At 36.8% G+C, this 24,715-nt stretch overlaps 2 protein-coding genes across 5 annotated transcripts in view; one reads left to right on the top strand and one right to left on the bottom strand.

Annotated features, from left to right (window-relative positions):
* The window catches only part of MRPL47 (mitochondrial ribosomal protein L47), a 36,611-nt gene extending 19,216 nt beyond the window's left edge, over positions 1-17,395 (top strand). For 2 of the 3 annotated variants that reach the window (XM_057738861.1, XM_057738863.1), the window contains 2 exons: positions 1,211-1,306; positions 5,021-5,339. In XM_057738861.1, the coding sequence (XP_057594844.1) occupies positions 1,211-1,306; positions 5,021-5,144 (220 nt within the window). In that variant the 3' untranslated portion in view covers positions 5,145-5,339. Of the gene's footprint in view, positions 1-1,210; positions 1,307-5,020; positions 5,340-17,010 lie in introns of those variants that run through there. The other variant, XM_057738862.1, reaches the window with a different exon arrangement.
* ACTL6A (actin like 6A) overlaps positions 5,575-24,715 on the bottom strand; it is a 28,525-nt gene continuing 9,384 nt past the window's right edge. For both annotated transcript variants that reach the window (XM_057738858.1, XM_057738860.1), the window contains exons 4-14: positions 22,814-22,914; positions 21,719-21,816; positions 17,532-17,626; positions 17,137-17,243; positions 16,950-17,039; positions 12,972-13,033; positions 12,454-12,568; positions 12,225-12,305; positions 10,079-10,174; positions 7,288-7,374; positions 5,575-6,051 (exon numbers count right to left, since the gene is read on the bottom strand). In XM_057738858.1, the coding sequence (XP_057594841.1) occupies positions 5,971-6,051; positions 7,288-7,374; positions 10,079-10,174; positions 12,225-12,305; positions 12,454-12,568; positions 12,972-13,033; positions 16,950-17,039; positions 17,137-17,243; positions 17,532-17,626; positions 21,719-21,816; positions 22,814-22,914 (1,013 nt within the window). In that variant the 3' untranslated portion in view covers positions 5,575-5,970. The remainder of the gene's footprint in view (positions 6,052-7,287; positions 7,375-10,078; positions 10,175-12,224; positions 12,306-12,453; positions 12,569-12,971; positions 13,034-16,949; positions 17,040-17,136; positions 17,244-17,531; positions 17,627-21,718; positions 21,817-22,813; positions 22,915-24,715) is intronic.

The raw sequence follows: 24,715 nt of genomic DNA, 5'->3' as shown, positions 1-24,715 counted from the left end.
GTGCTAGTTTCATTAAGGTTTAAAATCTTTTGCTTTTTAACTATTCCTGGAGTTATAGTAGCGAACAAAGCAGTTATATAGGGACTTCCCTTATGGTCCAGTGGTTAAGATGAGGCACTTCCAATGCAGGGGACTTGGGTTCAAACCCTGGTCAGGGAACTAAGATCCCACATGCCACGTGGCCAAAAAAAAAAAAGGCATCTTTCTAAAGCAGCTTATTAGATCAAACATTATAATTCCAGTGCCTTTTCCCTAATTTTCTGATGCATGTCAAAATATTTGTTAGCCTTTTAAATGCAGAGCTTCTTCTTTGAAACATTACATCTAAATTTTTTTTTCTGACAAAAAATCATGTGGCAGTATGTCAGAGATTACTTTTTGGACGTCTTTCCCTTGGCTGTTGAGAAGTAATGGTAGACTATCATCCTGATGAACTGAGGGAGTTCAGTAACTATCTATTCTGCTTGAAGCAGTGTGGTCCGTTCCTCCAGTGGCTCTGCCTGTCAAATTATATACTAAATACCAAAATTACAAAGAGATTGGAACTTAGGCTTCTAATACGACAGATTAATTCTGGATTTTTAGAAAAGATTGGTTAAACGACCTGAAATTAATCCTTCTGTTACTATTTTAATTGAAATATTTTCAAATAAAGGTTATAGTATGAATTCACAATTTCCTTTTTTTCCTACTCAGCATTATGATTTCTTAGGTTTTGTTATGTTGAGGTAGATATAGATATCTATATCAGTTGGTGCAATTTACTTACATTTTAAAAACATAAAACACATGTAAATATCAGTGTTTCAAATTATATATGTGTGTATACATGTGTATGTGTACATATATTAGTACACACATATATATGTATGTAGTAAAAGTACAAAATATATCTCATAATGATACACTCTAGTTTATGGCTGGAAGCTATTGTAAAATAGAGAATTTAAGCTGTGTCTTTAAGCTTTTATGTATATATTTTTAAAAGAGTGATCTGAAGCAAACATTGCAAAATATTAGCATCTGCAGTTTTGCAGTGGGTTCATGAGTGTCATATTTAAACTGTATAAAAATTTAAAACTCTTTAAAAAGCCAGTTACATCTCATTTTATTGAAAACATATTTAGTCCAAAGAAGGCTAAAACTCTGTAAAAAGGGAAAATGTATTAAATGTTTTCTATAGGGTGATACCTTTTTGTTTCCTTGGCAGGCACAAGTTCAAGCAGTGGCCTATACCTTGGTACCTAAATGAAAGATACAATAAGAAACGATTCTTTGCAATGCCTTACGTGGAACGTTTCATCAGGTGAGTGCAAGTACCCATAGTATTAAAACATATCTTTACATCAGATGACGTGTTAAGCTTTTATATAACTAATACGTGTGCATTGTGGAAAAACTAGAAAAATCAGGTAAAACAAGAAATTAGTCTTATATAATTTCACCATCCAGAAATAGCTACTGTTAACATTTTAATGTATATCCTTTCAAAAGTTTTGTTGTCTTTCTGTTCATCAATCTATATGTAAGTAGAGGGTTAAATCTTTTTGTAATGTTAAAAGAAAAGTCCAAATACTTCAGCTGCATAGAATGTGAGCTCATGTTATTGCAGGGCTGATGAAATGAAAAGGGGCTAGGATGAGGAGAGGAGCCTGTTACCCGCTGCAGGATAATGCATGTTATCCTGCAGAATGGTTATTTCCAGATATTTTCCATAGCAAGTTTGTTATTGAATAGGGAGAACATAGGGCTTCTGTTATAGTAGAGGAGGAGTGAAGTGGTCACATGAACCCCCAAGCTAATAACTAAAAATGAAATAAGATTTTTTAGAAACAGCGATTTGAAAACACTGGATCCACATCTAAAAGCACACAAGCCCAAAGAGAGTTTTAATCCCCAAAATTGCAATCAGAAGGGAAAAGAATTGCCAGTTTGTGGTTTCTCAGGCAGGGGTGCTACTTAACATCCCAGGCTGTGGCTGCAGGAACGAGGTGGGCAAACTGCCTTTTACTGGCTAAAGGTGCTACAGATCAGAATTAGAGGCATGAAAGCAACTGGAAATTTAAGGGGAGAATCCTAGCAGCACAAGAACCACAGCTTTTAACAACTGCCTTAGATAATACAACCAGCCTTTCAGCAGGAATTCTTTAAAAACTTTTCTCCCCCCAAAACTTGTTTCTGTACCAAAAAGCCAAAAACACTTTAAAAAAACAATTTAAACAAGAGTGAAATGTATTTTTAAACTGAGCTTTAAGATGTTTTAGTAAAATTTAGAATTACAGTTTTTCATCTTCCTCACCAAACCAGCTACCTCTCCTCATTTCCAGTTTTATGTTTAGAGGTGTTGTGATTTATAATAAGAAATATAGATTTGGTCTTTGACTCCATATCTGGCACAGAGTTTCTAAAACCCTTGGAATTTCGTAAGCAAGAACTTTGTTTTGTTTTTTTTTTTAAGTGTCTTTTGTTATGTTAATAACATACTTCCAGGAACCGCTGGAGGTTGGTTGTCAAGGGAACCAATTTTGAATGGTGCTTGAAACTGTCTTACCCCCTGATTTCGGGGAAGGGGAAAGGAGCTGGGGTTGGATCGGTTGCCAGTGGCCAGTGATTTAATCAGTCGTGCCTCTAACAAAGGCTCCATAAAAACCTGAAGGAGGGGCTTGGAAAGTTTGTGAACACGTGGAGATTTGAGATTGGTGGGTCTCAGAGGGCATGGAAGCTTCTTGTCCTTTCCCCATGCCATCCGTCTCTTTCATCTGGCTGTTCCTGAGTTATATCCTTTTATAATAAACTGGTGATCTCGTGAGTAAACAGGTTTCCTGAGTTCTGTGAGCTGCTCTAGCAAATTAATCAAACCCAAGGAGGGGGTCGTGACGACTTCTAATTTCAAGCCAGCTGTTCAGAAGTAGAGGTAATAATCTGGGTTTGCAGTTGGTGTCTCTCTGAAGTCCAAGGAGGGGATTGTGGGAACCTCTAGTTGGTAGCAGGTCAATCAAAAGCACAGGTGACAAACTGACACTGTCTCCAGGTAGACAGCATCAAAAGTTGCACCTGCTGGTGTCTTGAGAATTAATTGCTTGATGGTCATGTGGGAATACCCCCACCCCCAGTGGAATTGGGTTCAGAACCCCTTTGTAGTATATCCATTCTTTTTTTTTTTTTTTTTTTTAATTTATTTTTTGGCTGCGTTGGGTCTTTGTTGCTGCACAGGCTTTCATGGCGAGCAGGGGCTTGGTGGTGTGCAGGCTTGTTGTGGTGTGCAGGCTTCTTATTGTGGTAGCTTCTCTTGTCGAGCGCTGGCTCCAGGTGTATGGACTTTAGTAGTTGCAGCAGGCGCCAGGGCTTAGTTGCCCCGCAGCTTGTGGAATCTTCCTGGACCAGGGATCAAATCCATGTCCCCTACATTGGCAGGCAGATTCTTAACCACTGCGCCACCAGGGAAGTCCCATATAGTATATCCATTCTAAGTGGGCACTCAATGTCGGTCTTTTTCATCACCAATGCTCTGTATTCAGTGATTGAATTCTTCCTGCAGAATGTCTCCAGAAATCTGTCCTTCCTACTGTTTCTGCCCTGGTGCAGTCCCTCTTCATCAAATTGAATTACTGAACATCTTCCTTACTCCCATCCATTCAAATGTTGATTCTTGGCTAATTTTCCTCAAACCTTTTTATCACATCAGTGCTGTTCAAACACACAGCAGCTTGTGGTTTACGGGACAAAATCCAAACTCCTTCCCACGCAGGGTTCCAGCAATTTAGTCTTGGCTCCTTCATCAAAGACCTATTTCCTAAACATAACTGGCTCATTCTCCCCTTTTGCTGCTCCTGTTCCTACAGCTTTGAACTTTCTCCACCTCTTCACATTTTAAGGCTCAGTTCATATGCTAAGCAACTGAAGAAATTAACTGCACTGATTTTTCCTCCTCGCTTTCTCCAAACCTAATGTGCGATTTGATCCTTTTGTCCCTTACCCATAGTAGGTAAAGCTATAAATAACATGACTTTAATGTATGAGAATTTATGAATCCAGTGTCACTTTTACAAGCCTTAAACATATTGTTTTTGAAACTACCTTTAGTTTTACCTTCAGCGAATGCAGCATAATCTGAATATTCTTAAAAATAGCAAACCTTTATTCTTTCATATTATTTTTGTAAATGGCCAAAAATTTAGCTGCAGTGAAGACTGATGAATAGAATGCATAATCTGATTTCAGCTTTGCTTAGTCTTCCTTTATACTTGATTTATAAAGTAGCTTATATATTTTGTATATATACATATTTTTTTCTTTGTCAAATATAACCCTTATCTCAAATTTCTGTGACCTCCCCCATAGCATTGGCATATTGTCGTTACTCAGTACCTGCTTCTTAATTTTATTGTTATATTTCAATTTAAGTACGGTAGAGGCTCGGCATCCATGAATGTATCATGTGCAATTTTGATGATTCCAAAGTGACCCTAGAGGTCAACATAATTTAGCTGAGGCACAAAGGCCTAATGCCCTGGGATGCTGATAGGTAGAGACAAACTCAGAGTGGCAAGTCCAACTAGCATGGCTAGTTGGACATCTTCTCTTAGCATGGCTTTATTCTCTCAGCTGTAGGGGAAATGATGTTAGACTGAGTGCTGTTTGAAATTAGAGAATTCCTAAATGTCTCAGTATATATCTCAGGATGTAAAAAATCTAATGTACTCAATAAAATTATGTTATTTCTAAAATAAAGGAGAAAGCCCAGTCTGTTACAGGCTCACAAGATCTGTTCTTTCTTTTCAGTCAGGAAATAGGAAAGAGAATTATTGGTGTGGGGTTACAGATGCTTTTGATTTCATGTTTATCTTTGACTTATGTAGGTTTACAGTGATTATTCAAGTTTAATAATATACATGACACACCTAATACAGAGACTGGCATGATTGAAGTCTTTAAGTAATCGATTTGGACATATATTGATAGTACCGAGTAACAGGGAAATAGTTTTGTGTAAATTGCTATTATGCTTTTATTTTCCTAGATTGAGAATTGAGAAACAAGCCCGCATCAAAACAAGGAAGAAAAATTTAGCAAGCAAGAAAGAAAAATTTCTTCAGGAAAAGTTTCCACATCTATCTAAAGCCCAGAAGTCAAGTCTTGTCTAAGATATCTGAACTCTTAAATTACCATTTTGTTTTTCTTGGATTATAATCTGTATACAAAAGTAAATACATATTAAGTGGTTTATAAATAACTTGTGTTTTTAGTCAGATGACTTTCAGCTGTTGTATTATGGCATGCTAATTCTGGAAGTGGTCAAAATCAGATATAAGGTTCAGATTAAATTCCCATTTTATAAATTCTGATATCCAAGCAAACTAATTAATTGCCTATATCTTAGCGTGGGAAAGTGCTATCAACTGCTATAGCAAAGGCAATAAGGTACTTCTGGAATTCAGGTAACCTTTTTACTACTATTACTAGATATGAAGGGGCTGTGGATTCTACTGCTAATAAACAGTGAGTACTTCCAATCAAAATAAAGACATTTAGTACTTAAGTAGCAAGTTACAACACAGCAGTCCAAAAAAAAAGTATTTCTGGAATGGCTAGCAATTTTTATTTAATTTTAAAAGCCTAAGGTAAAAAGCATAGGCAATAAGTTTTACTAGTCAATAAAAAGCAATTCTACCAATCCACTGGTAATATACTAAACAGAGTTGGAAAGTATTTTACTGAAAGCAAAATATTTAGAGAAAATAGACATTTATACAAAATTATAAAATGCTTGTAATAAGAATAAGTGCATTTCAAGGAAAGCACAAACTTATTTTAATTTATAGAGCTAGTTAAAGCCTTAAAAAATTTAAGTGGAAATTGAAATATGCAAAAATGTATAAACATTCTACAAAAGATGGTTCTTCTTTTCCTGAGTGTACTAAAGCTATGAAAGGTAAGGTGACACAGAAGGTAGAGGTTTGGGAACTCTTCTCAAGGGCATTTCCTTTCTACACACTGCTTCCCTCCTTCTTCATATTCTTGTTTGGAAATCCACATCTGCTGAAAGGTGCCCTGTGACACAGAAAGAAAAAATTATACATATATCATGTACCTTTTGATTAGAAAATTTTTCTTTTAATATCTTCATTATCACAACTCCTAATCTTTGAAGAACTCTTAAAGCCTCCCCAAATAGTACTCAAAAGACATCTTTCTTATTTCTGCCCTCCTCCAGCACACCCAAAGACACTATTTAGTCTTGCCTAAGTTTATATAGAATATTAAATCTTTCTATACTGTCATGAGGATTTAGGAAATGCTGGGAAAGGAAGATGAAGAGGTTAGCTATGATGACTTGCTTAAGGCAACAGCAGAAATTGTTGGAAGGCTTGATCCTAGTACAGCACTGATGAAATGTTCTAGCATTTGATTAATGGTAACCTTTAGAACTCAAACTAGGATAAAGTTTTACAAGTGCACAAATGATAGTACACGTGCATTCTACAAAATAAACAGAAGGTGAAAGGAAGAAAATGACCCTTAAAGGAGGAAGACACCTGGACTACATTACTATTAAGACATGTAAGCAGGAGAAATCCATTCCCTATGATTATTCAGGTGGATTCATAGATCGTGTTCAATTTTGAACTAAGATCTACTAAAAGACCAGAAACAGAACATAGACCAGAAATATATAAATGGACAGTTATAAACATTTAATAATTAACAGCTTTTTAAAATGTTTACCATAAGTACAGAGTGACATTTAGTTTGGATGCTCTGAGGCGAAGGGGAAATTCTCCAAATTTCGGGTGCAGGTAAGTAGAAGAACGTCCTCCTGATTCAAGGTAGGCACCAGTCCAAGCAACATGCAAACCCCAGCACCATGACTTCACCACCTGCCCCAAGAACCAATTCCTGACTTCTTCTATCTCACCAACAGCCCAGGAGTAACCAGAATCAGAGAAGGAATGATTTAATTTTAAATGTGCTGTAGATTAAGTCCTGACCAGTGCCGATGGGAGTACTGTTAAAAGAGGCATGGATAGTTAACAGATTCCCACCTCTGTGTGAGAGGGGAAATTGTAATTAGGCTGACAATACCCACTAATAAGGCAATGAGGCATTTTGTCATTTTAGAACATGTAAAACTAGTATCAGGTCCTCTACTCATTTGATAGCTATAAAATGCAAAGATAAATGATGCATGGAAATTATTTTTAATCCTTTTTACTAAATTTAGTATTTTCAGTGATACATTTAAGTTAGATAAGAATCTTCAACTATTTTCCCAAGTAGTTTACTAACCAAAGATGCTAGAATGGAGCCACCAATCCATGAACTAAACCTCCGTTCCACTGTTGTATTATTTGCAATCAGTTTCAACCGCATGCTCTAAATAGAAAGGGAAGAATAAGTATTAGTATGATCAAATACAAGTGACTCAACTTAGGAAATTCAATTTCAATAACTTTTTAGTGGCTCTGGTTCAAGCACTAATTATACATGATTATTTTGTAGTTAGGTTAACAGTAGGCATAGGTTGGACTACTGTACAGGATCTTAAAGTACTTTATGTCTTGTAATGTGTAATTTAATAAGAAAATAAATTATATAAACCTTAGAAAACTGCATACTAGAGAGCCTGGCATTCAGAATTTAATCCTAAAAAATATGTATTTAACACTTACTATAAATCAGGTACCGTGTTAAGTGCTTCATATATTATTTCACTTTGTCCAACACCAAATATAATTATTATCCCAAACTGCTGCCCTTTCTGTAGTCCTCAACTTTCTTACTTTTTTAGGCCTTCATGCTATCCTAATTCCCCCTCTTACTTCATCGCTCATATCTTAGTTCCCCCCTCCCCATTCCTCCCTGCCCCCATCCACATCAAAATGCAGACATCAGGTCTCCGGGAAAGTTTATTCACACTTCCTGCTTTCAAGTTAGTGTTTCTGTTCTGCTCACTCTCTCGATAAGCACGGCTGTAAAGGCTCAGCACTGTGCCCATCTCACTTCCTGTATGGACAGATCCCCCTTCCTAGGAATTTGCTTCTGGGGAGAGTTCTCAAATTGTTGATACTTACCGATTACTCTAGATATGAACATACAGTTTGAGTCTTTTTCACAGTGAAATAACTGCGTATGTTGCAGGGTGGAGTACATGGAATGGGCGGGAGGGGTGCTGGGAGCAGGAGGGATGAACACAGGGTTTTGTAGGTGAGGAACTGGTCGATATCTATTACAATGGACTTCATTAAATTTTAATTTCTTCCTAAAACACGAGGATAGTATCTAACTGGTCTGAACCAGACCTTGGACAGCCCATGACTATATTCATTATTCCAGGGCTTTCTATGAAATCTAATGACTAGTACTGTAATTAAGGTATATTCCAGATCAGTCTATATCTCCAAGAATGTAAGGAGGTGTCAATCTTGTGCCTATTCAATACTTAAATACAGAGCATCCCAGGTGGCACAGTGGTTAAGAATCCACCTGCCAATGTAGGGGACACGGGTTCCATCCCTGGGCCAGGAAGATCCCACATGCCATGGAGCAAACTAAGCCCGTGCACCACAACTACTGAGCCTGCGCTCTAGAACCCGCAAGCCTCAACTGTTGAGCCCATGTGCCACAACTACTGAAGCCTGCATGCCTAGAGCCTGTGCTCTGCAACAAGAGAAGCCACTGCAAAGAGAAGCCTGAGCACCACAACAAAGAGTAGCCCCCACTCGCCGCAAATAGAGAAAGCCTGCGCAGCAACGAAGACCCAATGCAGCAAAAAAAATAAAATTAAAAACAAAAAAAAAATATAAAAACGTGGCATCTGTAAAACACTCCTTTATATGAGAAACCAAAGCCTATCAAATACACAAATTCTATAGATTCTGTTAGGGCCTATGCAACCTCTAATAAGTTGTTTGTTTATATATTGGCTCTGTTGCGTCTTCATTGCTGCACGCAGGCTTTCTCTAGTTGCAGTGAGCCGGGGCTGCTCTTCGTTGCGGTGAGCGGGCTTCTCATTACAGTGGCTTCTCTTGTGAAGCATGGGCTCTAGGCTCGTGGGCTTCAGTAGTTGTGGCACGTGGGCTCAGTGGTTGTGGTAAATGGGCTCAGTTGCTCTGCAGCATGTAGGATCTTCCTGGACCAAGGATCGAACCTGTGTACCCTGCATTGGCAGGCAGATTCTTAACCATTGTGCCACTAGGGAAGTCCCTCTAATAAGTTTTTATAATATTTATTGCAGAATACCTTACAAAAAACTACTTGATGGAAGTTTAAAACCTAAAGACTATGACGGGACTTCCCTGGAATATGCCATCTTCCCTTCATATTTTGCATATGGTATTCCCTCTACCTAGATGTCCTTTTCATAAACTGCCAACCAGCTGAACTCCTTCCTATTCATTCAAACAGACTCTTCATGAGCCTTTCCTCTGACACTCCTAGGGAGTTAAGTGCTTGCCCCTCAGTGTTAAGAGTGTCTGGTTGATGACTTACTGAACCACTTAGCACATTACAGTTTTTATTTTTTGCATGTCTACTCCTCCTAGCTGACTAAGCCCAAGGTGGGAAGGGACTATATTTTCTATCCTTAGTGCCTAGCAGATTAGAAGTACTTAAGTATGGAATCAGTGAGTAAAATGAGATTCAAATAGGAAGTTCCCTGGTGGTGCAGTGGTTAATCTGCCTGCCAATGCAGCTTCAATCCCTAGTCTGGGAAGATCCCACATGCCTTGGAGCAACTAAGCCCGTGTGCCACAACTACTAAGCCTGTGTGCCACAACTACTAAGCCTTCGCTCTAGAGCCTGAAAGCCACAACTACTAAAGCCCAAGTGGTGTAGCAACGAAGACCCAACCCAGCCAAAAAATAAATTTATTTTTTTAAAAAATGAGATTCAAATAGTACAAGAGTAACTAATAGAAGTAATCTAGAAAAATTTGAATAAAGGTTATTAACTTTAAGTAACACTAACCAGACACACACAAAATACCATCAATCTACTGAAAAACAAACTATATAAAATTCCACCAGCAGTGAGCATATGTATGACTGAAAAATACCGCTAAAGAACAAACAAAACTTACTGGGGGTGTTTTCTGGGAGAGTTCTCTATTCAACCTGTCAGTAAAGCTCTGTATTAGCGTGTTTCCTCCTGCTACTATAACGCTTCCATAGAGACCCTGGAATGCAAACAAAAATAAATTAGTTCCAAATGTTTCCAACAGTTTTGAACACAACTACAAGTAAAACCATGTCTTCCACTACAATTTTCCCTTTTTAAATTTTTTACTTCTACATAGACCTAGTAGTTTAACCCAATGGTTCTCAATCCTGGCTGCACATTCAACTCATTTAGGGAGCTTTTAAAACACCACTGCCTGGGGGCAATTAAAAGTCTCCAGAGGTGGGGCCCAGGAAAAGTTTTTGTTGGTTTGTTTAAAACTCTCTGGATGATTGTACTGTGCATTAAAATTTAAGAATCACTAACTTAAAGCAATTATTCTAAAATCCAATCATAATTTTCTGGCAGAAATCTGCCAGTATTTAATTAGAGGTATATTTCATAATTATATCATCTAAGAATCCTCATCTAGAAGTTATTATATTTAAAAATAGGCAAGATTTAATGATTAGGGTGGACAATGCATATTCTGACAATAGTCCTGGCCAAAATGACTGCTACCCTTTCTCTTTTGCAGGGATGAACTTTTTCAAAATCCATGTGCTGTGGTCTCCCCCGCCAAAAAATAAATTCCTAGTAACAAGAAGTATATTTACCTCTAATTTGCATGTATGCATCAGAAAGTTAAATGTCAGCACGCTTTTTTAGTGGCTAAACTCATATATTAAAATTTTATTCCAAATGTTTAAATCATCTTTTTTTAAAAAAAGACGTATTTTATTATTTATTTATTTATTTTTGGCTGCGTTGGGTCTTCGCTGCTATGCATGGGCTTTCTCTAGTTGTGGAGAACGGGGGCTACTCTTCATTGCAGTGCAAGGGCTTCTCATTACAGTGGCTTCTCTTGTTGGGGAGCACGGGCTCTAGGCATGTGGCCTTCAGTAGTTGTGGCGCACAGGCTCTAGAGCACAGGCTCAGTAGTTGTGGTGCACAAGCTTAGTTGCTCCGTGGCATGTGGAATCTTCCCAGGACAGAGCTGGAACCCGTGTCCCCTTGCATTGGCAGGCGGATTCTTAACCACTGCGCCACCAGGGAAGCCCTAAATCATTTAACTTTTGAAAGAGAAAATGGAATATAGAGACATCTCCTCTGCAATCAACAATAGTTTAAAGGAGAAATCTCACTAAAAAACAAAGTTATCAATCTCTTACAGTACATGTACTTAAAATCAATTGCCTTCCCCTTCAGTTTATACTAAAAAATTCCATACTTACAACTCTATTATCCTAGAAGCAGCACATGCCTGGCAGGTAACTAGTTGAAATAAAGAACATTTTTCATAACTACCCAAAAGTCTTTTTTGATTTTTTTTATAGACCCTTAGCTATTAGCACTATGCTCTAAGCAAAGGAATTAACCCAAAGAAAATCAAGGCAATACGCTGGCTACAAGTTAAATCTAGGATTTAAAAAAGATACAATCTATCTAATAATTAGTATGGTATAGAATATGCAGTTAGTCCTTAAAACTTGCCAAGAAAATTGATGAAAATTGATGGAAAAAAAAAAAACTTGGCAAAGCACAAAAAATATGAAGTTTACATCTAAACTCCATGTAAAAGTTACATAATTTAAACCACACCTTCCAGAAAAATAAAAAGTAAAACTGTACTATATGTATTAAAAATCACCAATAATATATATCTTAGTTTGTCACATTTTAGGAAATCTCTAAAACAGCGGTTTCCAAAAGAACTTTCTGTGAGGATGGAAATCTTCTACACCTGAACTGTCCTACGGCAGCAACCAGCTACATTTATAATGTGCCTACTGCAACTGAAGAACTGAAATTTAAATTTCTATTTATTTTAATTGAATTGCCACATGTGGCCAAAAGCTACCACATTGGACACAACAGCTCAAGTTTTGCATTTCTCGTTTTCTAGTAGAACTCCATTTTTTAACATATTTTTATAAAATGGACTTCAAAGTCCATTTTTTTCCATTGCCAAAAGCTGCCAACTTAAATACTGATGGCCGTTATAAATAATGGAGGCACTGGGTTGCCCTAAAAGACACCTGTATGCCATAAATGGAACCGGCACTTACTGGTCTGATATCAATATCGCACATTCCAACACTTGTAGTGACAACATGACTGACGCCCAGCATTGTATTTCCTGACAGCCCCTACAACAAAACAGAAACAAGCAGTCACACAGAAGACCTTCACACAATGAAGCACATCCAAAAAAGTTTAGTCAGTCTTATTCAGGCTTTAATTATAAGAGATCTTTAAAGGAAAAACCAGGTTAATTATAAAAATAAGCTTTTATACCTTTACATTGGAAGGGTCAAATAATCCTTCAGGAATCTTTAACCGTTCTGCTCCAAAATCACAGTTGTAGCCATTGGGGAATTCATAATGGACAGTTGGCATCTGTGCGGCTACTCTGAAAACATATCAAATGATATTAAACAAACAACAAAAAAAATCCTCTTCGGAATTATAAACTACCAAGGAATCATCAACTTATAAGAAAGCAGAGTGATAATATCTTATTTTCTTTTAAAATGTGTTTGGTATTTCTTAACGTTTTTTTTACCTTTAGACCAGTTAAGCATATTCTACAATTTTTTAAACTAATCAATTTCTTTCCTCAATTATGAAGTATACAGTTTTTTTTTTTTAAATTGAGACAGTTGATTTACAATGTTGTGTTAGTTTCTGGAGTACAGCAAAGTGATTCAGTTTTATATATATATATGAAGTATACAGTTTTTTTAAAAGATTAGTATGAAGGTTTTAATAAGCTATTAATTTTTAAGTCTTAAAGAAAAAATAAGAAAACATACTGTTCATCATAAGTTGAATCTGATACTTGAAGTACTGAGGCTTGAAAATCCTGGATAACACACTATGGATTTAAAAAAAAAAAAGATTAAGAAAAAAGATTACTCAGATTTGTCTTGGCAATCACTACTTTTTTTTTTTAACTTTTTATTTGTTTATTTTTTACAATAAACTGCATATATTTAGAGCATACAATTTGGTATCCCAGTCTCCCAATTCGTTCCCCCCCCAACCCTCCCCACTTTCCCCTTTGGTGTCCATATGTTTGTTCTCTACATCTGTGTCTCTATTTCTGCCTTGCAAACCAGTTGATTTGTACCATTTTTCTATAGTCCACATATATGTGTTAATATACAATATTTGTTTTTCTCTTTCTGACTCACTTCACTCTGTATGACAGTCTCTAAGTCCATCCATGTCTCTAAAAATGTCCCAGTTTCATTGCTTTTTAAAACAGCTGAGTAATATTCCATTGTATGTATGTACCACATCTTCTTTATCCGTTCATCTGTTGATGGACATTTAGGTTGCTTCCATGTCCTGGCTATTGTAAATAGTGTTGCAATGAACATTGGAGTGCATGTGTCTTTTTGAAAGATGGTGTTCTCTGGGTATATGCCCAGTAGTGGGATTGCTGGGTCATATGGTAGTTCTATTTCTAGTTTTGCAAGGAACCTCCATACTGTTTTCCATAGTGGCTGTATCAATTTACATTCCCACCAGCAATGCAAGAGCATTCCTTTTTCTCCACACCCTCTCCAGCATTTACTGTGTGTAGATTTTCTGATGATGCCCATTCTAACTGGTGTGAGGTGATACCTCATTGTCGTTTTGATTTGCATTTCTCTAATAATTAGTGATGTTGAGCAGCTTTTCATGTGCTTCTTGGCCATCCATATGTCTTCTTTGGAGAAATGCCTATTTAGATCTTCTGCCCATTTTTTTTACTGGGTTGTTTATTTTTTTGATATTGAGCTGGATGAACTGTTTATATATTTTGGAGATTAATCCTTTGTTGATTCATTTGCAAATATTTTTTCCCATTCTGAGGGTTGTCTTTTCGTCTTGCTTATAGTTTCCTTTGCTGTGCAGAAGCTTTGAAGTTTCATTACGTCCCCTTTATTTATTTTTGTTTTTATTTCATTACTCTAGGGGGTGGATTAAAAAAGATCTTGCTGTTATTTACGTTGAATAGTGTTCTTCCTATGTTTTCCTCCAGGAGTATTATAGTGTCTGGCCTTACATTTAGGTCTTTAATCCATTTGGAGTTTATTTTTGTGTATGGTGTTAGGAAATGTTCTAATTTCATTCTTTTACATGTAGCTGTCCAGTTTTCCCAGCACCACTTATTGAAGAGGCTGCCTTTTCTCCATTGTGTATCCTTGCCTCCTTTGTCATAGATTAGTTGACCATAGTTTATCTCTGGGCTTTCTATCCTGTTCCATTGATCTGTATTTCTGTTTTTGTGCCAGTACCATACTGTCTTGATCACTGTAGCCTTATAGTATAGCCTGAAGTCAGGAAGTCTGATTCCCCCAACTCCGTCTTTCCTTCTCAAGATTGCTCTGGCTATTCGGGGTCTTTTGTGTTTCCGTACAAATCGTAAAATTTCTTGTTCTAGTTCTGTGAAAAATGCCATTGGTAATTTGATGGGGATTGCTTTAAATCTGTATATTGCTTTCAGTAGTATAGTCATTTTCACAATGTTGATTCTTCCAATCCAAGAACATGGTATGTCCCTCCATCTGTTTGTGTCTTTGATTTATTTCATTAGTGTCTTATAGTTTTCTGAGTACAGGTCTTTTACCTCCTTGGTTAGGTTTATTCCTAGGTATTTTATTCTTTTTGTTGCAATGGTGAATGGGATTGTTTCCTTCATTTCTCTTTCTGATCTTTCATTGTTGGTGTATAGAAATGCAAGAGATTTCTGTGTGTTAATTTTGTATCCTGCAACTTTACCAGATTCATTGATTAGCTCGAGTAGTTTTCTGGTGGCATCTTTAGGATTTTCTATGTATAGTATCATGTCATCTGCAAACAGTGACAGTTTTACTTCTTCTTTTCCAATTTGGATTCCTTTTATTTCTTTTTCTTCTCTGATTGCTGTGGCAAGGACTTCCAAAACTATGTTGAATAGTAGTGGCGAGAGTGGACATCCTTGTCTTGTTCCTGATCTTAGAGGGAATGCTTCCAGTTTTTCACCATTGAGAATGATGTTTGCTGTGGGTTTGTCATATATGGCCTTTATTATGTTGAGGTAGGTTCCCTCTATGCCCACCTTCTGGAGAGTTTTTATCATAAATGGGTGTTGAATTTTGTCAAAAGCTTTTTCTGCATCTATTGAGATGATCATGTGGTTTTTATCCTTCAGTTTGTTAATGTGGTGTATCACATTGATTGATTTGCGTATATTGAAGAATCCTTGCATTCCAGGGATAAACCCCACTTGATCATGGTGGATGATCCTTTTAATGTGTTGTTGGATTCTGTTAGCTAGTATTTTGTTGAGGTTGGCAATCACTACTTTTGTAACATTATTTTAAAAATACTTTTCTTAATGAAACTGGACCACATTCCTGGATGGCTAACTCATTTCAAGGGTATAAATCTACCCAGTAAGGACTCTGAGCATCAAGAAACCCAATTCTAAACACTTGCATTATAAGCTAAATTACGTAACATTTAAATTACAACCATTATGGAAAAATAATCAGATAAAAATAAGTGGGAACCCTTGTACCACAGTCCTGCATAACAAAACTGGTTTTAGAGAACAGTTTTCCCTCCCTTTTTTTTTAACTTTTTTAAAAAAGATTTTTATTGGAATATAGTTGATTTACTGTTTTTCCCTTTAAAATAAGCTTAAAAGTAAGATTTCATTAGCTGAATACATATAAAATGCATATATATTGTATCTTATGGAATTTTTAATGACTGACAGTATAAAACAGTTAAATAATTTGCAGTGAAATAGACAGGACCTCAGAGCTGCTAAGGAAAAATCTTGTCTAAGGTCTAGGCACAATTATTAATCATCTTCACAATTTCTCCTTGTACTGAACACCCATAAAAACTCTTTTATCCTTAGGTGTAAAACACTGCTAAATAGGATATATCCCTGCCATGGTAAATGATGACTTTCATATCCTTTTACTGTTAAAAATGAATGTATCTTGGGCTTCCTAGGTGGTGCAGTGGTTAAGAATCTGTCTGCCAGCCAATGCAGGGGGACACAGGTTCGATCCCTGCTCCAGGAAGATCCCACATGCCACAAAGCAACTAAGCCTGTGCACCACAACTATTGAGCCCATGTGCTGCAACTACTGAAGCCCACGCACCTAGAGCCTGTGCTCCACAACAAGAGAAGCCACGGCAATGAGGAGCCCACGCACCACAACAAAGAGTAGCCCCCACTCACCGCAACTAAAGAAAGCCCGTGCATAGCAAAAAAGACCCAACACAGCCAACAAAATTAAGTAATTAATTAATTTAAAAAAATGAATGTATCTTGTGGTGTGAGAGGTTATTTAACTAACCTCTACCCTGTCAGTAAGTCACATTCAGAGATGGATTTTCATTAAAAAAAAAAAACAAAAACCTTTCCTTGGCTCCTTGCTATGAACAATAACACATTTTTTATATAGCTGACTCATGTTAGGAAAGAGAACATAACTGAGCCATACCAGCATGTCTCTATACACTAAAACCATTTTCTTAGCCAAAAAATGTACAGAATAGCATAATGCTTGTTTTTATCCCAAAGCTCCTTTCAGGTCTCACCATACTAATCCAAGAGAATACACAGTAGCCTGTTGAGATATCTGACAAGCATGAAAAGCACCCCCCACTACCACCAAAAGCTATTAATTTTGTTTGTAAAATATCACCAAAAAGGTAAGTTTGAAAATATAAAGTGTTCATAGTCTATTCAAAGACTTACAGCTTATAATGCTTTCGTAAAGAGAATAAGGGTTACTTACATTACACATGTAATTGTGCCAAGACCTTGTAACCTGTGGCAACTTCTCTTTTCTTTTCCAGTTCGCTGGAGATCCTTCACGAACAGCTTCCTGAGTGCCAAGAGCAAGTGCTAGGTTAACAGAGTTCACAACACGGGGGTGGGGAGCTGGAGATAAATCCCAGAAATAAAATTCAATCATCACTTACTTTTGATGCAATCATATATGGAGGAATCAGTTCTATATTCATTTCTTGGAAGAGTTCTCTGCACTGCATAGTAATAAAGTCTCCAGCAAGAGGGGATTTTACAATGCCTATGAAACAGATTAAACAAGGCTAAGAAAGCATTCCATCATAACTCCTTGGGACAAATTTCCTCTGTGTACCTATACATGATCAATTGTTTTCAAGTAGAATTAACAGAACTATCCCTCCAAACATGAATGAAACTATGCAACAGCTTTAAATATACACTATATAATAAAGAATAAAAAAACTCTTAAAAAAAGACATGATTTGGAAACTGATATACTTTGATAGTCCATGTCACTGCTTTATTTCATGATCTGTGCCCTCAGGGCACCCTGGTTAAACACAGTTACCTTGCTGCAGGACATAGCCATCGTGAACTGGAATTGCAGTGGTATGAGTGGCTCCACTGTCCAAAATAAGCCCAGTAGAACGACCATTAGCAAATCTAGTTAAAGCATTAAGGAAAAGAAAGTATGAAGGTTCTTAAAATAATGTTTATTGAAAAGGGAAGGGTTTATTAAGGCATTTTTAAAACGTGCATTATGGCTTAAAATGTGTTAAAGTAAATACAGGGATGAAAGCTGGTATCAAATAATAACTCTGGTTTAAAAACAAATGACAACAGGCAGGACTTCAGGATGGTGGTGTAAGTCAGAGAAACCTTTATCCCAGAGAGCGATATCTGTTAAACTGGTCAAAGCACAATTATTCAGTCTCTGGCACAGATCAAAGGGCTTACAACAAATTGAGAAGCATTTAACAAAGTCTACAGAAACTTGGTAAGAAGAGTGGGAGGCTGTGACATTTGAGCTAAGAACTAAAACCATCCTCACACAGGATTAAAGAAGAACCATTTCAGCAGTTTGGCAGCTGAGTGGCAGTTAGCATCTCCCCCAACTCACTAGGAAGAGCCATTCCAGGTAGATCCAATAGCCAGTGAATATCAGCAGAGCCCATTTATCCCATTTTCCACAGCTGTGTGATGCAGAAGGCCTACATCACATCAACATTATAAACCGACATTTAGGAGTAAAGCCATTCACTGGGTCATCAAATATTTACTGAGCATCTGTTATGTGCCTAGTGATGAGTCTGGTGCTCAATAAAGGAAGAAAGCAGGGGGTCAGTCTCTCACTAGCATTCCTTAAGCAGAGAAGAGACAAAGAGGTGAACCAAAACTGTCTCTGCCCTGAAGGATATCCTGTTTAGTGAAGCAGAGATCAATAAAGCTATAAAAAGAACAGTTCAGGATGCCCTGGGGCAGTATAAAGGAGTATAACCAATCCCTGGGAAATCCAAGTGTAAGCTGGGGAGGCAGACATGGGGAAGAGTAGAAACATGTGGGAAGGCCAGGTGGCAAGAGAGCATAGTAAGGGGTCAGGAAGTGCAAAGTAGTTCAGTAGAGGCTGAAAGAAGAAAGGAAAGACTGTAGAAGATGATTCTGGCTTAAAGTAGCAGGTTGACAACAAAGATGATTAGAGCTGCAGTGTGAAGAATGGGCAAGATAAGAGGAAGGGTTGCACCTAATGCAATTGCAGTGGATAGAGAAATAAATGGGTTTGAGGGTTTGGAGTGGGGTCGGGGGAGGCTGGAGAATAGACAGGTCTTGACAACTACTAAATGTGAAGGGTTAATGAGAAAGATTTCTGATCTAGACAACTGGGAGTAAGACAGTACACAAAGGAGAAAAAAAAAACTTGACGGGAGAGAAGATAAATACAATTTTGGATATATTGAGTTTAAAGTGCTTAAACAGATAACTAATATGAAAAGTTCTAGCAGGCAGCTGCACGTGGGCACGGAGCTCACAAGAAAGATCTGGGACACAGATATGGATTTGGAATCTGTCAATATACAACTGGTATCTGAAGCCAAGGAAACAGGTAAACCGGAAAGAACATGCCAAGAGAGATGAAGGGCTAAGGGCAGAAAACCACAGCATGCGCAGGAATGACCGGAGGAAAGAGGTCTAAGAATAATGGCCAGAAAGACATGTTACTAATTTATGTTTGCAATTACTGGTACTCCATTGATCTCTGGTCAACTATATACATAAACACTAACTTTATCTCTATTGGTACAAAGTGATACAGTAACACCAGACTAAAAGTACATAAGCCCTCCTACAGACGACAATTATAAAATCTGGACAAATTATTTTAAGTGATCATTTTAAGATACTGGGAAGTAGTCAAAAGTAGTCAAAATTCAGCCAAAACCTATTCTCATGAAACTGCAACGGGCGGCATGTGGGATCTTCCTGGAGCAGGGTTCAAACCCGTGTCCCCTGCATTGGCAGGCGGATTCTTAACCACTGCGCCACCTAGGAAGCCCTATTTTTGATATTTTTAATTAAACTAATAAGAAAATGTTGAAAGAAGTCTTGGTTTTAAAATCTCAAACAGTAATATCGGTATTTATAACCCACAAAAACAAAAGCTCTGTGGCATCCTCAGTAATTTTTAAAAGTGTAAAGGAATCCTGAGGCCATGTTTGAGAAGCCAAAACAATTTTTAGAATAATACTAAGATGTTACTTGCCCCTTTCACTGTCATTCTCTCTTGAACGTACAAGAGAGTTTTCCAGAAGCTATGTCATGTGTTACACACAATGGACTGAATGCAAAAGCTAGGTATAAGAATCCAACCTCTGCTATTAAGTCCAATGTTAAAGAAATTTGAAAAACTGTAAAATGAAGCCACTCTTCTCATTAACATTTTTGGCTTTGGAAAAGTTATTTTTTATTAAAATATTTTATTTATATTAACATACAGCTGGCTTATTAATTTACTTAAGATAAGCAAATATAATTTTTAAGTTTCTGTTTTAATTTCTAATATGGCAAATACTGCCAGATATGATCCACATAAATAAAAGCTCTAGGTATGAAAAGTTTGAGAACCACTGGGCTAGAAGGACACAGTAAAAAAAATACCAGTCAGCAAAAGCCAGAAATGTTAGGGATTCTACAGGACAAACAATCTACTTCCCTTACAAAATAAATTACAAGAGGAGGAAAAAAAAGAGGGGGTGGGGAGTACAATCTACAGACCACAAGAGCCTAAGAGACATATTGAACAAATACAACGCGTGATCCCTGTTGTTTGGGTCCTGATTCAAATATACTAAACTGTTTTTTAAAAAGAAAATAAATTGTGGTGTTTTTTTTTGTTTTGTTTTGTTTTTTAGGAAACATACGGTAAAATCTTTTAGAGATACATGCTTAATGACTGGGATTCACTTCAAAACCCTGGTGGGAAGGTGGAGTGGGTGAGGGTATAGCTAATACAACTTAGCTGTGTTGAAAATTGTTGAACCAGGGTGATGGGCACATGGAGGTTCAATATAATATTCTATATTCTTTTGTGCAAGAAATTTTCTATAATAAAAAGTTAAAAAATAAAACAATGCCAATTCTGTTTACATACTCCTTGTAAGGAAGCAGCTAAACAGATCTTATGTTCAAATTCAGAACTGCCATTTTCAAGTTGTGGACCAGGACGAGTTTGCTTACTTTGATTCCTGACAGGATTGTTATGAAAATTAAGTGAGATACTGCACACAATGAGTCTGCTCATACTCTCCTTCCTTTCCTCAAAACCTGCAACGGTCTCTGGAGTCTGAAGTTCACATTTTTTAAATCTAACATGCAAGGCTTCTACAGTCTGACCTAAACATATTTTTACAACTCCTGAAGCCGAACATAAATCTTCGACTCTAAACTAAGTCACTGTGAAGAACACTTACACTTTCCACCTCCACACTTTTGTTAAAGTCATCTCCAAGACACAGCACGACAGACAAATGTTAGATTACAGTTACCACAGTGATTCTCACACGTATAAAATTCACTTGAATATTACAGCAATCCAGGGAGGTATACAGGATAAATGAGTAAAAAGTGAAGTTCAGATTTTAAGTACCTAATTCAAGATCAGTTTATAAGCACTGGAACTTGAACTCTAAATACAGGGCTCCTTCCCCCACATCCTGCAACTAAATTCTCTTTTCTTCACAAAGGTTTGTCAGGCTACCATATTCCTCCACTGAACTACAACTGCTGTTTGAAAAAATTCAAATTAATCATGTACTTCTTATGACTTCTGCCAATGCTATTTTGAAGTACTATTTAAATCTGCTATTTAGTTTTCAACGAGAATATTACATTATTCTTTGAGATCAGGACATAACATTTCCTTGTCTGTCCTTTAATATGCTTGTAAAAAATATTTGGTGATTAAATCTTCTATGAACTTATAGCTAATTTCTACTTCGCTAAGGTACTGGGGAGGAGGAAGGAAACGGCAATCTTTAAACTCATCTAGGCCAACTCATCCTACCTCCCTCGCACATTTCCACATGCGTCAGTTCCAATAAGAATACTAAAAAAGATGGATTGTTTAAAAAGCAATGGGGAAAAACCCCTCAACTTCTGAACAAATGAGAACTGGCTCCTGTTTTCCTGCTGAGGGCATCACCTTTAGCAGCACCACAGTTACTCCTAAAGAGAAGCTCAGTATTACTCGGTCAAGGATACGCTGTCAAAACAGCAGTTTTGCAAAGGAAGAATGCAGGGATGTTGTAGTGTTCAAACATTAACTCTGTCAGTTTCTCTCTCTTTGCTCTGGTATTCCACTTGAGAAAAGGGAAAAAGAAATGCACATTATTTATTGTTTAAAAACTAAAATGTTTATCTCAAAATTCATTTCAGCACTATATTAACAAAGATGTAAAACATTAAAAATAGAGTAAAATACCATGGAAAATCTTCTTCATAGTATCTTTACAATATTTATTTCTATGTATTCAATAAACTTAATAAATTAAAAGTTTATTATTTAGTAAGTAAAACTGAATTCTAGAAATTACACTACAAAGTATAGGGAAATCGGGATTCTTATAAACATGAAGTATTATTAAATCTTTTTATTTTTTAAATCTTAAGAGTGAATCTAGTCATCAAAATCTTAAATATGCATTTTAAACTACCAATTCTCCCACTTGTAGTTGGTACTCATAAAAGAAACTAGAGGTTAGAAAACAATAACAAAATGTCAATAATTTATAATCATTATCTAGTCTTATGGGTCCTTTTGACTCTGCACCAAATGTATTTCACAAGAGATTCTAGTCTAGCAATTTCCAGCCCTAGTTCAACACTGACTTTCTAAGTATAAAGTTTATTATTTAATAAGTAAAATTGTCTGCTGCTATGAATTCTAGAAATTACAGACTCTTCAAAGTATAGGGAAACCAGGATTCTTATAAATATGATTATTAAGTCTTAAGAGTGAATCCAGTCACTTAAGACTGAGTATAAAAGCAGATACACACTGCCCTTGAGGGATGAGGGACAATTCATGAACCAAAATGCGAAGCAGCCCAAGGAAATCAATTGTTAACTTCCCAGAAAACATAAATAACCACCAGGGTGCTTTAATTCTTGTTCTTTGAGTATTTTAATCATTGAAATAATAAAATAACAGTTGTAAGAGTATTTAAAAATGAATCCCCCTTTCCCTAATTTTCAAAATTCAAAATACAAATTTCTATGTCTCTTTAAAGAAACAGGAAACATGCTTCAAATGAGTTAAAAAAACAACCAGGAGAAAGTTGAAAAATTTTGTCTCACCGGTGCTTCTGACATGAGAACAGGATGCAGGCTGGCTTCTGATTTGACATGCATTTTGTAGGTATGATCCAAAATAGCCTGGAAACTATCCCAATCTTCAACTAGAATATAAAATTCATACCTTGAAAACAATGCTTAATGGAAGATGAAGACAGCATCTTTTGAGAGATTGTTGCTAATGGTTTAGCACTAATATTGACACTTTAATATACAGAACCTACTTACTTTACAGCGCGACCTCAGAACACAGTACTTCATACAGACATCATCACTGTCTTCTATATATGGTTCCTCCAGCCCCAACAGTATTACAACCCCTAGACCTGTCCCAGATGTAATTAATGTATCAAATTCAGTAAGTACTTATTAGAGGCCCCGAATACAACTCAAATGGTAGGAGGAAACACAGAACTATATGATCTAGAGCTGACATTCGAAAAGCTTACAATCTATATGAAAAAAGATGTAAAGACATTAAAAGAAAATTTAGAGAATAGTATGTTTTCAATTTGCCTTCCACCTAAACATTCCACTGAAACTGCTCGCATAAAGCACTAATGAGCTTCTAACAGGCAAATCCAGCAGATACTTCACATTTGTAATCTCATCTGACCTCTCTAAATTACTATCTGACACTACTGACTCAAGAGTTTACAAACTTCTCCTGCCACAGTCCAACAAAGAAATGTTATTACTTGTAAACATACCTCTATAGGCCTATCAGGATGGGGTTTTTTTTTTGGTCAATGGACTTCCTCTGTAGCTTTAACTTCTCTTTCCCCTTCTTAGCGTAAATCTCAAGACCACAGCTGAGAACAATGAGAATCACTGGCCTTATTTACTTCTAGAACTTTTTCTTCTCTTGGCCTCCTCCTGAATTTCTCCTACTTCCCTAACTGTTCCCTCTCATTCTCCTTCATAGGCACCTCTATTGGTTAAATACAGAGTAAGGTTTCATAAGGAATCCCAACCTCAATCCTCTTCTCATATCCCAAACTCTTTCTGGGAATCAACTCCATGTCTTAAAATTTTTCTCAACTGCTTATTAGATCAGCACCTATACTCAAACATTTTGAACTAATAAACTCACTTACTTGCTGTGCAGAAAGAGTTAACTTAGCAGACCTGAGAAAGGCCTGCTTGCAAGGTTGACCCTTGGCTGCCATCTGGGAACTTATCTGGTAAACAGTTCCCTACACTGATATAAAACTGTCCCCAAATAAGAGTAGTTCACAGTGCCTAAACTGTCTATACAAACAGTGTGGTTTATGCTGAATACCTTTTCTTCTGGGAGTCTGCGGTTTGGCGACATGTTAGGCACAGGGTACCTACATGACCAGCCCCTAATGAAAACCATAGGTACCGAGTCCTTCTTTTTCTGAATCCAAAAGACAGTCATTTATTCCAAGCATCAAGATAATATAAGAAATATCTGTAACAAAAAAATGCCCTTCCAGTTCTTTTTTTTTAATAGCTCTACAGAGGTATAATTTTCCATAATATGGATCCATTTTAACAGTACAATTAAATGATTTTCTTTTATAAATCTACAAAGTTGTGTGATCTAACTTTAGAATATTTCCATCACCCCAGAAGGAAACTTTATGCCCTTCTGCAGTCACTGCCCATCCCCCCCACAGCCCCAAGCACTACTTTACTTTCTGTCTGTATAGATTAGCTTTTTCTGGTCATTCCATATTAGAGTAATCATGCATTATGTGGAGTTTTGCATCTGATTTCCTCCATTTGGCATAAGGCTTGGGGTTCATCCATATTTTAGCTTATATCAGTATTTTCTTCCTTTTATTTCCAAATAGTACTTCATTTTATGAGTAAATATGGATATGCTGCTATGAACATTTGCATATAAGTATTTGTATATACATATGTTTTCAGTTCTCG

This window comes from Hippopotamus amphibius, chromosome 6, assembly GCF_030028045.1.
Source record: "Hippopotamus amphibius kiboko isolate mHipAmp2 chromosome 6, mHipAmp2.hap2, whole genome shotgun sequence".
In the NCBI taxonomy this organism is placed as follows: domain Eukaryota; kingdom Metazoa; phylum Chordata; class Mammalia; order Artiodactyla; family Hippopotamidae; genus Hippopotamus; species Hippopotamus amphibius.
This window is presented reverse-complemented; position numbering and strand designations above follow the sequence as displayed.